The sequence below is a fragment of the Desmodus rotundus genome, chromosome 6 (assembly GCF_022682495.2).
Source record: "Desmodus rotundus isolate HL8 chromosome 6, HLdesRot8A.1, whole genome shotgun sequence".
Taxonomy (NCBI): domain Eukaryota; kingdom Metazoa; phylum Chordata; class Mammalia; order Chiroptera; family Phyllostomidae; genus Desmodus; species Desmodus rotundus.
The window spans coordinates 93,346,549-93,361,946 of NC_071392.1; the positions used below are offsets into that span (position 1 = coordinate 93,346,549).

The 15,398-nt window shown below is 48.7% G+C and overlaps 1 protein-coding gene across 5 annotated transcripts in view; it reads right to left on the reverse strand.

The window, feature by feature from the left end:
- Positions 1-599: 599 nt before the first annotated feature.
- NCAPG2 (non-SMC condensin II complex subunit G2) overlaps positions 600-15,398 on the reverse strand; it is a 55,668-nt gene continuing 40,869 nt past the window's right edge. For all 5 annotated transcript variants that reach the window (XM_071221719.1, XM_053926958.2, XM_045198759.3 and 2 more), the window contains exons 23-28: positions 13,909-14,093; positions 12,530-12,670; positions 10,446-10,549; positions 9,543-9,643; positions 7,839-7,938; positions 600-864 (exon numbers count right to left, since the gene is read on the reverse strand). In XM_071221719.1, the coding sequence (XP_071077820.1) occupies positions 813-864; positions 7,839-7,938; positions 9,543-9,643; positions 10,446-10,549; positions 12,530-12,670; positions 13,909-14,093 (683 nt within the window). In that variant the 3' untranslated portion in view covers positions 600-812. The remainder of the gene's footprint in view (positions 865-7,838; positions 7,939-9,542; positions 9,644-10,445; positions 10,550-12,529; positions 12,671-13,908; positions 14,094-15,398) is intronic.

Below are 15,398 nucleotides of genomic sequence, written 5' to 3' on the forward strand. Positions count from 1 at the left end.
GTCCATTTCTGAGCTTCTTGGAGAAACAGAGGCCCTGAAAACTGGGCGCTGCTTTACTCTTTTGCCAGGGAGCTGAAGACAGAATGAGCATGTAACCGAGGAACTCACTTCCCGTCTGTCACTGGGTGGCCTCCCAGGCCCGAGGGTGCTGACCAGCCATGATGTAGGACCCATGGACAACAGGGGTCAGGGATGAATGTGGAGACTTCCTGAGCAGGTGCAATGGGACAGAAGTCTGTGGGCACCATGACAGCTCTCAGGAAGATAAAATATCGGTAGTTCAGCCTCAGACTGAAGGGCTCACATCTGTAGCCGCAGGGCCTATCTCAACCTCAGGGAGGCAGCTCCAGGCCCCCGTGTGTGGCCTCCCCTTGCACAGCTGTGACCTCGGCCGCTGCACCTTCTCCTGGTGGGAGATGGTTCCCCAAGAATTCAACCCTTGTCCCTACAGGGAAGAACTCAGACTAGTATTTTTAAATTACACAGATAGGTACTGTCATTGCTTTATTGCAGTTTACAAGCAATATTACATATATATAAACGTCATTTTTAAAACCACCAGGTTTGCTAGAAAGGTGACTTTCTTTTGCTTTGCACCATGGGTTTCTGGAGTCCTTTACATTAAATATATTATTTTGCTAGCACTGGGCAAATATTTAAGAAAGTTTGAGCTTCCTACTCATACCTTCCCCAAATAAATCCCACCTTCTCTATTATATGGGGTATTAACATTAAAAACACTAGGAAAATACACATTCATTTTCTGTAAATTCCTTTTCTCTATTTTTAAATAATCAAAGATGCTGGCTCTGTTATGAATTCAAAAATGCTCCCAAAGTTCTTGATGATGATTCGTAGAGAAATCTGAAACACAAGGAAAGAAAGAATTGGCTACAGAAATAAGTAACCAAATTATCCAAATGTACATTTTCACAAAGTAAATGTAAAAATGGTTTGCAACTGAAGACACTTAAAAAGGAAGTAGAAGCAGCCTGTCACCATCGCCTAGACTGTCCTCAAACATAAGCGGAGAAGGAAACTGCTGTGTCCAAGTGGATGTGAGACTCATGGACGAGCCATCGGCAATGGAGCAGTCATCGCCGTCCCCACGGCCAGCAGCTCAGGCCCCCAGGACCCCTCCGCTCGAAGGAAAGACATGCTCACCAGCCGTGCTTTCGACAGCGTGCTTCGCTCTCGTTTGTGAGGCTCCGCACCCTACTCAGGTCTGCAGCCCATGTGACCATGACGCGTGCACTTCCCTCTCTGGCTCCCAGAATGTGAGCTCTTCCTGTCCACACGAGGTCACACTGTTACCTGGACACTCACCCCCTGGTTCAGTCACTGAGACCTTCAGACACACCTCACTGCTCCCCACTCCCCGGCCTGCTTCGCCGAGTTTCCCTTTTCTCAGACTTCGTCTGAGTTCTGTTGCAGGCATCTAGGTCAAGAACCTTCACTGGGCAGCTGGCACATGCCGGTGTGTCTCCTCCTCCGAGACTGAGCTGCACACAGTTACGCACTCAGGTCCACCCTACTGCCACCTTTCTCATCCCCAGTAACTCCAACAGGGTGCCCAGCACTCCCTTCAGAGTGGGAACTTCACCTCCCCTCACATGGGCCAGCTAACCTCTCAGTTCCTTCCTAGACACAAGTGCCAATCTCTATCCCAAATGACATCTCTTCAACCAGTGTCCCGGGGTCTTGCTCCTCAGGGACACAACCCACCTTGTGGCCCAGAACAGCCCTGACTGGTGTTGATATGAGCACATGTGTACCTGAATTTCCTAGTGGCTACATTAAAAGAGATTGAAAGAATCAGGTGAAATCCATCACCTCAAAGTATTTCACTTAGGCCACAGGTGGCAAACACAAGGCCCACGGGCCGAATCCCGCTCTCCACTTTGTTTCTACCCGGCGGCAGCTCTGAGCTCTTGCTTAACTGTTAAGGAGTCCTAACTGTTAGGACTGTACATTGATACAGTCCTAAAATTACACTTGGCCCTCTGAAGGCCACCTCGAGGCTGATGTGCCCCTGGTGAAGATGGGTTTGACACCCCTGCCTTAGGCCAATACACCCAACACACATCAGCCGTAGCAATCAGTACACGAATGCTGCTGTCACTCTGCGGTCTCGGTCCTGCCACCTCCAAACACTGGGGCACGCGGTGCTCTGGCCACAGCGCAGCTCAGACTCATTTTGCCACGTTCAGTCTCCACGTGCGACAAGCAGCCAGTGTGGGGCCAGCACACGTCTAGAAATATTTTTAAGGTTCCTCTTTATCCCTGGAATTCAGGAATTTTCTTGACTTAGGTGTGATTCTCCCCCCACCAATCCCGTCCACAATTTAGTAAAAACAACAACGACAAAAAAAAAGTATCTTTAAAATCACACATTTCTTCAGTTCTGGGGAACTCCCTCCTGTCGTTTGTTGAATTACTGCCCGTCTCGGGTCTGTTTTCCTGGTCTTTGTCTCCATGGCTCCTCTTCACTGGTGTCTGCTCTGAGATACTCCTCTGGTGCGGTCCCTCGGACCACCTACAATCTGATTCTCAAGAGTGCATCTCTCCTGTGTGCCGGTGACATTTCTAGTCCAGGGTTTAGTTCTAGATCACATTTTTGGGGCTACAAGTGACTTCTTGAAAGACTCACTACGATGGCCTGGCTGGTCCCGCTGCTCTTGTATCAGTGGGTGTTCTGACTGTTCCTCTCTAGCCACTGGGCCACCCTGTGTGTGGTGGTTCTTGTCTGTGCCCTGTGGACACTTGGGGGGAGCAGAGACGGGGAAGCTGCCACCACAGCCGCAGGGCCTCTGCTCCTAAAGAGACCCCTCTGCCCCTAAAGAGACCCCACCACTCTCTGGTCCCCCAGCCTCAGCAACAGAGAAGACCTCGCCCAGTGGGTCAGCTTTTCAGGGCCCAGAGAGACCAGGACAATCACGAGGGCAGGTGTCAGCCAGACCCAAGCTCCCTGGTGGCCAAGAGGGAACACCCTCTGCCACACCCAGGAGCAGGACACCTGGGAGTCACCCCCCCCCAGGATCTCAAGTTTATTAATTACCCCAAAACATTATCTCCTTAAGTGAGACTAATTTAAAAATACTTAAGAGAAAAACACTAGGTCCCCTTGACAAAAGTGCTGCGAACTATCGAGTAATGAGCCGTCCGAGCCGACCTGAGTCCAGACTGGCATCGAGCCAGCCCCCACAGGCCTCCGGTGCCAGGGGCACCCCTTGGGCTGGCAAGGTCCAGGGGCCAACTGGCCCAAGACCACACTGCGGATAAGGGCAGAGGTGGGTTCAAACCCAGGCTTCTAACTACCCTCAGGGCCTCAGACGAAAAACGCTCAGCTATTCGTGTATTTACTCAAGCTCCTATTACCTGCACTGAAGGCACTATGTAGACCAAAGAAATAAGTATCATTAAAGGACAAAGATGAATGAGATGTTAGAGCCGGAAAGGGCAAACCTCAGACAAATCCAATCCCGGGCCAGCTTCCTCTCGTGTGTGACAACACATGTGAACTTGGTGACGTGTTCACCCACTGAGTCTCACCATCTCTATACACAGGCCAGAAGCCGGTCTCCATGAGCTGCCCGAGGCCCACGGCAGGCTGTGCTCACGTGCAGAGAGCACCCCGCACAGCCAAGGCCACAGGGGGCCACAGGGCGAGCAATGATGCGCGTGCTGACGGAGGAGCAGTCTCATTTACGCGGCACACACACTTGGTGACAACCGACGTGCGTGCATCTGAACGAGCTGTGAAAAGCAGCCAGCCCCAAACCCATTAAAAAAAGACTACTAAAGCTACACACAGCAGAACAGCATCGTATTGTCCATCAGTACTTGACAGCAGAAAGAGCTTGCTTGTTCAGGGAGTGCTGCTTCCCTCCAGGTGGAGACAGACCCAGGCTGGGGCTGCACATATGCGAGTGACAGCGGTGAGTGACACGGCGAGTGCCTGACACACCGCATGGCTCACGGACTCCGTGAGAGAAATTCACGGGCAACACGACCCTCAAGAACACTTCCACTTCCACAATCTCTGTTCGTAACCCTGCTGCCACTCGCAAACCACTGACGAAAGCAGTGCAGACTTGACGCTGGCCCCCGCGTGGCACCCCTGAGAAAACACACTGGGGTCACGGGGCGCCGTGCTGGTGAGGGGGTCCAGGGCGGCGGCAGCGTCTGTACTTGGGGCCCAGCAGACCAGCTGACCAAACGCCAGCTCTGCTGTGGAGAAGGGAAGTCGGTGCACTCAGGAAGCACTGGCGTCTACTCCGGAGCCTGCAGTACTAATGGACCTAGGGCCCCCCGAGACTTAAAGGTGCTGACCTGCCTTAACGTCTTTACTCCAACATTAAGTCAGAATTCCAAACTATAGTCTTAAATCTTAGTGTCCACCTTCCATCAGGTCAATTTTTGGACAATGGATTTTCCAATGTGCCTCTTGTGTATTTAAGAGAGAAGCCAGTGTTCCACGGTCTCTACCTATTCATTTTCTTGGATGTTTCCTCTTTAAAGGGAAGAACTATTTTTTCTGCCTGTGCATTAGCTTAGCCACACAACTGCTGAAACAATGGAGCAAAAACCGTTACATAGCCTGTACTTAAATTCAGTTAAAATCCTTTTCCTTCCAGAGTGTTATGTGGTCTGAGGCCTTTTTCCTCTCCGTGTGTCAATAAGTAACACACTCAAGTGATCACCTCAACACTCTGCAAGTGGAAATGGAAGAGATTCCTCGCAAGGAGCAAGGATCCCCCCTTCCTCATATCCTCCTATCTTCAGAACAGGACACGCCACTCGGCATCCCCAGCATGGTCCTGCAAATGTTATTGCTACCACAGAGATCTTCTGAAGTGCTCTGACTTCCGAGACTGACGCCCCGTGAAGATAACTTATCGTTTCCACAGCTGGCAATGTTGAAGGCCACAGTTAACATCTGTGCCTGGTGAAGATATTTACACTGCCATGCATTTCCTGAAATACACAAACGCTCCTCAGTTTTCTCCAAATCAGAAGGCCACTTCCCTCTTCACCACATTGTCTGGAAATAAAACAATTTCATGAAAGCTCCAGTCCTTGGGTTTCTCCTTCACATATACAGGTGCAAAATACTTGGTAGTGTTTAGAATAAAGTATAAAACTGAATGCATTTCCTTAGCTCACAACTAAGGAGGCCCCAATGCCCCACTCCAGTGCCCAGCTCAAGGCCTCCTTGAGGCACGGTGCTCAGCCTGGACAGTGGGGTTTCCTCTTCCCGGCCTGATCCCTGCGGAGCACATGGGTCCCCTGCCAGGTTCCCAGAGGCTGCTGCCCCACAAAACCTCAGGGGGCGCTGTCCGGCTGGCAGCTCCCTGACCGGAGCAGGATGTGGAAGAGGGCTCTAGTGCTGGCTCCCCCAGCTCTCTGCCCCTGGGGACAGGATGCCCAGTGAGTCCTCCCAAGGGCCTCAGGGCTTATCCATCCAGGGAGTGGGCCTCAGGCCTGGTGTGCATTGGCCCTAGAGGCAGATAGGCTCCCACCGCTCCTTGCTTGAAAGTCAACTTTAACCCTACCTAGCCGATCATCTGTGACACCAATGGCCTGATAAGAATTCCTGACACTGGGCCTGCCTGTCCAGTCACTGTGTGGTTTCTGCCTACTGACCAGAATGCCACAGCTCTAAGGTCAAACACTCACCAGGAGGCTGGTACACTTGCATAATATCTGACAAATGGACTTTACAGGGAAGCCTTACTACAGAAAGAAACGCTTACAAAAATAAAAGGGTCAATTCATCAAAGAGACATAGCAGTTCTAAATGCATATGCAATATGCCCAGTATCATGTTGGCAAAACCTACAAAGTAAAACCCGCCTACCAGAAATGAACAGGTCCAGCAGGCAGAGAACCAGTAAGGACAGGTGTGGACTCAACAGCACCACCCCTCTGCCAGGTGCAATGACGTCTATCGGCCGCTCACCCAACAGCTGTGACATGTGCTTCTTGAGCTCCTGTGAATACTCACCACCCATAGAGAACACTCTGGGCCCTAAACACTCCTTGACAAATATAAAAAACACAAATCAAATGATGCCTGCTCTCAGACCACCATGGGATTAAAGCAGAAGTCAGTGCTGGAAAATCCTAACACATGTGTAGATTAAATGAACTTCTAAGTAACACATGGGTCAAAGAAACAATCTCAAGAGAAATAAGAAAATACTTCCAACTAGATGACAATGAAAACACAAGTTAGCGGAGTTCGTGGGATGCAGTGAAAGCCGTGTGTAGAGGGAAATCTGTGGCACCACATGCAGGTTAGAAGAGAAGAAAATCGAAACTCAATCCTCTAGTCGTCCATCTTAGGAAGCTAGAGAAAGAGCAGAATGAATTCAAAGTGGGCAAAAGAATAAAAATTACAGCAGAAATCAAAAAGATTAAAAATAGGAAATCAATGAAACTAAAAGCTGGTTCTTTGAAAGATCAATGAAATTGATAAGTCTTTAGAGAGGGTAACTAAGGAAAAAAAAGAGGGCTCAAATCACTAACATTAGAACTGAAAATGGGCGTCTCCAAGACCCCGTGGTCAATCAAGGGATAAGGAGGAGAGACCGAGAACTCTGCCAGCAAGCCTGACAACCCAGATGGGAGGGACCAAACCCCTGAAAGACACAGTTCACACGGGAGGAAATAAACCATCTGAATAGGCCTATTACCTATTTAAACATTGAATAATTAATGACCTTCCAAAGCAGGAAGCACTAGGCCCATGTGGGTTCACCAGTGAGTTCTACTAAGTATTTAAGGAAAGAGCTAAGCAATCCTTGACTATCTCTAAGAACCCTTTCTAAATGGTTGGCCAGCATCTCCATGACACCAAAGACAACACAAGAAAACTACAGACCAATCTCTCTCATGAACACAGATGCAAAACACTCAACAAAATATTACCAAATCGAATGCGACAATGCATAAAAAATTACACACCACAACCAAGTGGGATTTATCTCAAGTACATAAGGCTGGTTCAACATCTGATACTCAATTAATGTAACCCATCCAGAGGCTAAAGAAAAATTCTATAATCATATGACTAGATGCAAAAAAAGCTATTGATAAAATCCAGTACCAATTCATAACAAAAACCCATGAACTTGGAACAGAGTGGAGCTTTTCAGCTGGACAGAGAATATGGACAGAGGCCCTACAGCTGAGCCTGTCCTCAGTGGTGAGGACGGGGAAGCTTCCCCACTGAGACTGGGGACCGGGAAGCGGGCCCCTTGTGCCGTCCTTTCCAGCGTGGTGCTCGAAGCCCCAGCTCATGGGATAAGGAAAGAAAAGGGGAAGAAAGAAACCAAACTCTTCTGAAAGCCTTTCTCCAAGGGAGAAAGTGACTAGTTTCCCAGACATATATAAAACTGATCGCCTGGTTCACCCCCAGCCCCCACCAGGGAGAGAGCACACGTATTTCTGCAGTCTCTGGAGAGACCTTCCTGTCCCCTGCACATGCTCGCGGGAGGGTAACTGCCTCGAGAATGTCCATGGTTTCAAAAACATAGCAAACCATCAAAAATAATCTGTCTAGTTTAAAACCACGTAAAGTAAGTTTGCATGCCCTTACTTTTCTAGAGTGACAGTGTGCGAATGAAGTTCTGTTTCTGTTTTTGAAGACAGACATAGAGCTAAATTAAACATGCGCTCCAGGGGTTTTGCCCACAAGATGGGTCTACACTCACAGTCCTGTTCTCTAACTCTCTGGCGGTAAGAAGCGGAAGTGAGCACATGGTGTAAGACACACCCACGGAAGGAGCAGCTCTTCCAGGGTCATCACGCCTGCGGCATAACCAGTGCCTTACCTTTCCATGCTGTCCTCCTCCAAGGTTATCTCCATGAACTTCTTCAGTTTTCTGTGAACAGTAGCTGCAACCTCCCTCACTTTTGGACTTTTATGTTTCCCTGTATTAAAGGCAGAAAAACGGTTTTAGCGGGACCACACAAGACACACCTCCCTGTCGCCGATGCAGGCACAGTCCAATCTGGCGGAGCCTCGCCACTGAGCCTCAGCGCTGACCCCTCACTGAGCACAGACAGCAATGGTCCCCTCCCAGGGAAGCGAGGTCCAGGCACTGACAAAGCCCCTCGCAGCTCTGGGGCAGAGCTCCGATGAACGCACCCCGAGTCTGTCCATCAGCAAGTGCTCGCTCACCTGTGCCTCCGTCGGAACTACAGCCACCACAGTGTAGTCACCACCTGGCAGGCAAATATTGGGCTGGCTACAAAGTTTGTTTGGTATTTTCCATAGGATGGTTTAGTAGTGCTCAGTTGTCTTTAACTTCATCTGAAACAATTTTGTTTCAGCGTGCATTACAAAAAGAACTTATCAAAAGTGGCAAATTTTGTGCAGCCATTTTAATATTGAAGATGGAATAAATATGCAACATTTTTGGCATATCATGCTTTATTATTTCAAGAAAGGTAAAAATGCAACTGAAATGTAAAAAACGATTTGTGTAGTGTATGAAGAAGGTGCTGTGATCGATCGAACATGCCAAAAGCAGTTTGTGAGGTTTTGTGGAGATTTCTCACTGGATGATGCTCCACAGTCGGGTAGACCAGTTGAAGTTGATAGTGATTAAATCGAGACAGTAATTGAGAACAATCAATGTTCCACCACACGGTAGAGAGCTGACATACTCAAAATATCCAAATCAATGAAGTTAATGGGGAACATGAAATATGTGCCTTATATTCTATGGAAAAAACCATATGGACTTTTTGGCCAACCCAATATTTAAATACCTATGAAATACCAGGTGCTTGCCAGCAACCCACTCTCCATCCACAAACCTCTGCCTGCCGCCGATCTCCAGATCTCCAAGTGGGACATGCGCTGCGGGGAGGCTTTTCTGAGGCCTGCCCCAGGCAAACCAGTTACGAAGTATTGTTATAAGACAGCAGACATAGATGGGCTAGGCTTACTGGGAAAGCTTGTTTCTATGTATCTAATAGCAGCACTCTGTGTATGATGCATTATCTTAGAAAATGATTTCGACATTATTAAAACTGAACAAAAACATAGGTACAGCAGTCCATCTGCAGGACACTACTGTATTGCACGCTGAGGAAAGTGTGTGGTAGGCGTCTCCAGGCACTTTCCCAGCATTATTTCAACTGGCCAGGATATTCACAACAGGCAAGGGTAAGGCTTAAGCAAATCAGCAGGTACATTGAATATTAACACCAAACATACTGTCATTAGCAAAAATACATTCAGACTTTTAAACATAGGTAATAAATGACAAATGCACGGAAATTCAATTCTGAGGCACAGGAGGGACATGTGATGGGTCCAGTGCGGAAAGGTGATGGAGGAGCATTAAGAAGCTCAGGCCAGTGGGTTCCTGGCTGGTGCAGCTCGTCAAGCAGAGGGAGCCACACAGAGAAGTGACAGGGCAGAGGCCTGTGCAACACGGATGAGCTGAGGTGCCGCATGTTCCTGACAGTTCTGAGTGAGGGAGACCCAGCCACAGCCCAGACAGCATAGAAAGAATTTAACCAACCTTTATTAATAACCAAAATAATATGTGTGACAGCCGTAAGACACACAATTCCTTCAATATCATCAGTAGTAACACATGCCTTTAACTCTTCTAAAAATGACCTGCAAAAAACAAACACCCGAAATTACTCAAGAGTGTACATTCTAACACTTTACAGAAAGACATACACAGGTCAGATTCATCAACCACTGTGAATTCCCGTGCCCACACTTTTCACGTAAGTAAGCAAGCCAAACCACACAGGTGAGATGCTCAAATCAGAATGGGACTTCTGGTCAAGTGAAGGAAGCTATCACAATATACACGACAAAAACTTAGTATGTTACTGAAAGATAATTCACAGCTGCTAAAATGATGCCTTTTAAACTCTCCATTGAACTTATCTGCCATTAAAGTTCCACAGGTATCAGGTATCTGCAAGACTATTCTTTCTTTGAATAATCAGTCCTGTATAATGCGTCACAAGCCTAGGACTTCAGGCCAATGACATACAGGCTGCAGAGATGCATGCGAGCTGGGTGACAGCCAGACTGGTGTCTAATCCAGTTAAGTTCTGGGAGCTTACACAGTAAGAGGTGTTTTACTATGTGAACACCTTAAATGTTTCCTCTCACTGAATTTTAGTCATGAGAAGCATAACCAGATATTGTTTGGATGAATATATTTTACAGAAAATTAGAGAAGTTCTACTTTACATACACTTATACAGCCCCAGAAAGGCTCTATAAGTATAATGGAAATATTTTTAATCACTGATAAAAGGAGAGATTATTCTATGGAATGTTTTTTCAGGAAAAAAAACCACAGCTCTGAGAAATAAAGAAAAATCTGTGAGTAAAAGGAATGGAGAAAAATCTGAGTTCTTGCAGCCACGAGAGTATCGCGATAATAAGAAGTTATTACCTGACCACATTTGGAGATTTTATGATTATTCCTATTAAACACCTTGAAAACGGGGGCAGATCTGAAAGACACTCTGGGGGGGTGAGCTCTTCTACATCAGAAACCTAAAAATAAGTAATTTCAAATCAGTAATTTATCAACAGAGACTGAGACTTAAACCTTATTTTACATAGCTTTGGGTTTTCGTCAACACTTGAGAAAAGCTTTCCAGAAACTCGAAAGAATGACTTCACTAACTGTTGAAATTTCTACAGTAACTCTGATCCATCTGTTACTGTATACAGGGTGTCTTATTTGGTTTGAGCGAATAAAAAAGACAATGTCACTCAACAAGCCTTCCGTCAGATACACTTTAATTTGATGTCATCCTCTGTAGACAATGTCTTATACGCTAAACAACTTTAACTCGTCCTGTTAGCCCAGATCTGGTTTTCCCCATTTCGAACTTACCGACATTCTGAACAGGAGAACCCCTGGCTGTGGGGGTTCCTGCAACCCACAGGGTCCTGAGCGACAGCCCCTCCCTGGCTGTGAAAAAGAGAACGGGGTGGACGCAGCCAGTGTCCCCTGGAGGGGCAGTGAGAACTGCTGGTCTGCACCCTGGGGGGGCCCTGCCAGGCCTCTGTCCTCTGACAGCACCTCGTGAGTTCAAGGCCTCTTGTTATCGGTGATGAACCCCATGTGAAGTGTGGCCCTCCTGCAGCCCACCACTGCCTCTACCTGCCTCGGGGAACCCCTCTCACACTCCAACCAGTCAGCACTCCCAACCAGCCCCCCGTGTCTCCTCTGCCAGGCCCTCCCTGTGCTGTAGTGCCGCTTCTCGTTCCAGGGCACCGCATAGATAGAGGTCCACCCTCAAGCAGACTCGAGCCTTGGGGTGGCTGCGCCTCGTGACAGAGCTGCCAGATGCACAGAGGGAAAGTCACAGTGCCAACCTGCACCGAGGACAGCCAGACAGACACCATCAGTGTGGACACGCGACAGGAGTCCAGAACACTTCTCTTGGGAAACGGTGCACTTTCAGCTTTGCGGCAACACGACCCTCATAGCTACTCACCTCTGCCCTCGTAGCACAGAGCAGCCGCTGACAAGATGTCAGGAAAGGGCGGGTGTTCTCCCAAATAGCTACTTACAAAAGCAGAGGGCAGGCCAGGCTCCGCCCACGGGCCATCGTTGATTTATTTACCATTGTGACTATTTAGCACTGGAGAAAGTAAGTTCCAGTCCTTATTCTATGTATAATCTAGCAATTACTTCCTTAAACCAAATGACCTCCCTTCAAGTTTTAAGGGGGCCTTAAATTCTATTGATGATTTAAAATTCAGTTAACCTTTTTTATCTGTGATTTTACAATATAAAATCTACATAACATACATCTACGTTTTCATCCGTCAGTGGCAGTCCCTGTCAGGTCTCATCTTCTGTTGCTGAGGAAACCTATCTCCTCAGTCCCTGTTTCGTGCCTCCCTCAATGCACCACAGATCCCACATGGGAAAACAGCGCTTCCTGTTCCAAGTTCAGTTGTCAGCCTGACCATGACGATTTTGCAGCGCCCTGTGGCTAATCAATAAAACAAGCTATTGCGAGGAAAGGAGCCAGTGCGCTGGAGGAGGAATGAACAAATTACATGTCCAGCTGCTTTCAGAGCTCGGGTTTCCTGTGCTCGGAGAAGAGAAGTCACACTTGTGCCACCAAGGGGCAGGTGCACATGCGTGTGACCCCAGCCGCATGTCGGAGCTCTGCACCTGCTCACCACCCTCCATGACATTCACCTCATCAGCAGACAGGAATTTTAAGAAATGTTATCAGCTCACTTAAATCTCTAACACATGGCAAAAAGAAATGTTCATGAAAAAAAGACTCATTTGGTTTTAATCAAGAATGACAACATCCTTCGCTTACATTCCTAGTCACATGACTCTAAAATACAGACTACTGGGGAGGTCCGGCAGCTGGAGAAGCAGAGCCCCCACTAAACTGAGTTCTTTGAATACTTATTAAAACAGAAAAGGCATTACTGGCAAAAAAGAGCACCTGGTATAGTCAATAAGACACACAGAAGACTCAGGACCACGAACTTCACCTTTCGCAGTCGGTGACTTATCTCGACGACAGAGGCGGCCATCAGAGTGGAGAGCACCCCGTGGTGAACAGGCGTGTCCGCGTGCCAAGACTGCACTGCTGCTATGAACTCGAGCAGAGGGGTCTGAACGGAGTACAGGAGCTACGAGAGAGACACCAGCAGCAGCTGATGAACAGCAGGCCCTGGAGCAGGGGACATGCTGGCCGCCCTGCCCCAGGGCAGTGGTCGCTCATCCGTCTGACCTTTCCCACTGCCCACTGCTCCTTCCTGCTGCTAACTCACATCACTAAGCACCAGGGCCGGGAGCTGGGAGACGGCAGACGGGGTGGACGCCCACTCACAATCACTTGCCCGCCATTGTTTCCCCAAAGTGGAGACAAAACCTCTAAGAACAAAAGCTGCCAATCAGGACAGAAAGAAAAGGAGAAGCAGCATCACTGACGTGGAGGGGACATCAGCCGTGTGCCCCCGAATGCCGCTGCTCAGCCAGTGGTGGAGACCTGGGGAGAACAGGAAGGGCCGGGCCCAACCGAACAGCACAGACAGACCAGACATGCGAACCCACTCGTCAAAATAGACATTTCAAGTCACTCAGACATGGACTGGGCTAGGGAAACCACATCCACTAACCTTCAATTACCTCTGTCAGCAAAGAACAGAATAAAACGGAAACTTCAACATTTCATAAACCTCCTCCCATGTGAGCATTTTTTAAAAACTTCATTAAAGAAAGAATAGCTCGTTGCTGTTTTTAGCCACTAATTGAAAGCAATGGCCTCTCCAAGGACAATACAGTCCAAGGAGCCAAGCAAACCTGGCACCTGGGTCACTGGACCCCCAGTCAGCAAAGGGAGGTGGAGCCCCGCCCGCTCTGTGCCTCACATCCAACCAGAGGAGCTTAGCATGCGAGGGGAGGGTAAGCTAGGGCAAAAATCAGCATTTCATCAGGGAAAGTCTTGTCATCTACAGTAATCAAAATTAGCGTTCTCAAAAATATGTTGGATTTGGAAACCTCTGTGACATAACAACTGAGTACTCAGAAGACTTCTACAGCTCTTTCTCTGCCTCCTGACCTGCTGGGAGGGGGTGCTCTCCCTGCTGGCCTGTGACCTCCATGCAGGAACACCTGGCCCAAGGCTGACAGTCAAACCTGGGCTCCTGGCCCACCCCCACCTCCCACCCAGGTATAGACATTAGTGTGTCACACACCAGTGTGCCATGCTGTGCAGGCTGGCAAGCACACCGGCGGGCTGGCACCTGGTGGTGATCCCCTACACTGTGCTGCCCCTCACCGGACAGCCTACACCCGAGCAAGCCCACTCTAGCACCCGCCCGTCGGCTGAGGCAGCCTAACAACTGCCCTGTGAGGACGTGAGTACCCGCAGGCCTTCTTCCGGCTGCTTCCTGAAGCTCCAGGCCATACACTCCAACATTTTCTGAAAGACCTTCTGGACCATATCAAACAGCGTTCCCACTTCGTCTGAATCTGTTTTCTGCTTCAAGGAACTTCCAGTTATCTCTTTCAGAATGCCAAGGAGTAATGACACATAGAAGAATCCTTTCACTAGAAAGAAAATTGGAGAAATTAGCCATCTCACACGTAACTTGGTTGAAATTATTACACATTTTCACTTAACGTATGTGTATTAAGCCAACTTTAAAGAGGTAGTTACTGGTAAGCCAATATCAGATTGAACAAATTAGTCTAAATTTTAACATAAATCAAACCTGTTCCTTTTGAAATAAAACCAATAGTTTTGATAGCAGTGCCTTTGACTCACACACTGAGAACCGGGCTCACGGCACGTGTGGACATGCGGTGCCTCAGTTTCCAGATTAGAGAAGGTGTCTTATTTCTCACGCAAGAGCGACATGGAATCGGCACAGGCTCTTCAGCACCAGCCTGGGACGGCAGCCCGGGAGCTTTGCAAGCACGCTCTAACGGCCACACAGGCCGACTCCGTTCCACTCCTAACGCCTCTCTGCAGTGTGCTGGTTGTCCTTCTCTTCCGAATACCACCCCGCACTGTGCTGTGTTAATCTGGGAAAATGTTTTCCATGTGTGAGTCTAACCCTACAACTCCTCCTAGAGGTCTTCGATTCACCCCGTCTTAGATATTGTAAGCTCTCTCAAGACAGGTGAGAGGCTAAGCCCAAACCCAAATTTATATGCTAAAGTAAATAAAATAAAGGGCTGTGTTCCTTCAAGAACACTCTGGCACCACCAGAATACACCAACTTTCTAAAGTCTTTGCAAATATAGTAGAAACTTTCAAGAAACTAATCACTTTTACTATTCAAAAGGTAGCCAGGGGGCACACACCGTCCACACAGGTGGGCCACCTCAGTGGAGCAGGTGGAGGGGTCACTGAGCCCTTGAAAGGGCCAACAGCTTGGAAGCAGCCAGTGTGGAGAGTACAGGACCCTGGACACAGGAGGGTCTGTTCTTGCAGCCACCACAGGCATGGGGGACACCACACACTTCACTGGCACCTTCAATTACTGACAAAAACCTGAGAAGTTAAAAATTTTAACTCCAGTTGATTTCATTATGTCCAAGCAGTGTGTGCCCTGGAACCACATACACAGACAGCGCTTCAGTAACATGACCAATTCCTGGAGGCATGTGGGGGTTCACACCCGTGGAAGAGAGGACAGACCAAGTTCCTGCTTCCCTGAAGCAGGCAGGCAAACAGGCCACCGCTCGGCAGGCTGCAAGCGGACCACATGCCTGTGAGCCTGACCCGCACACTGCTCCGGGTGCCCAGCAGGCCGAGGCAGGCCCGCCTGGTCCCCCTGGCTCCGCCGGCCGTGTGCCCCTGCCTCAGCCCCACACAGGGGCCCTGGCTGCCATCAGCCTGCCCCGACT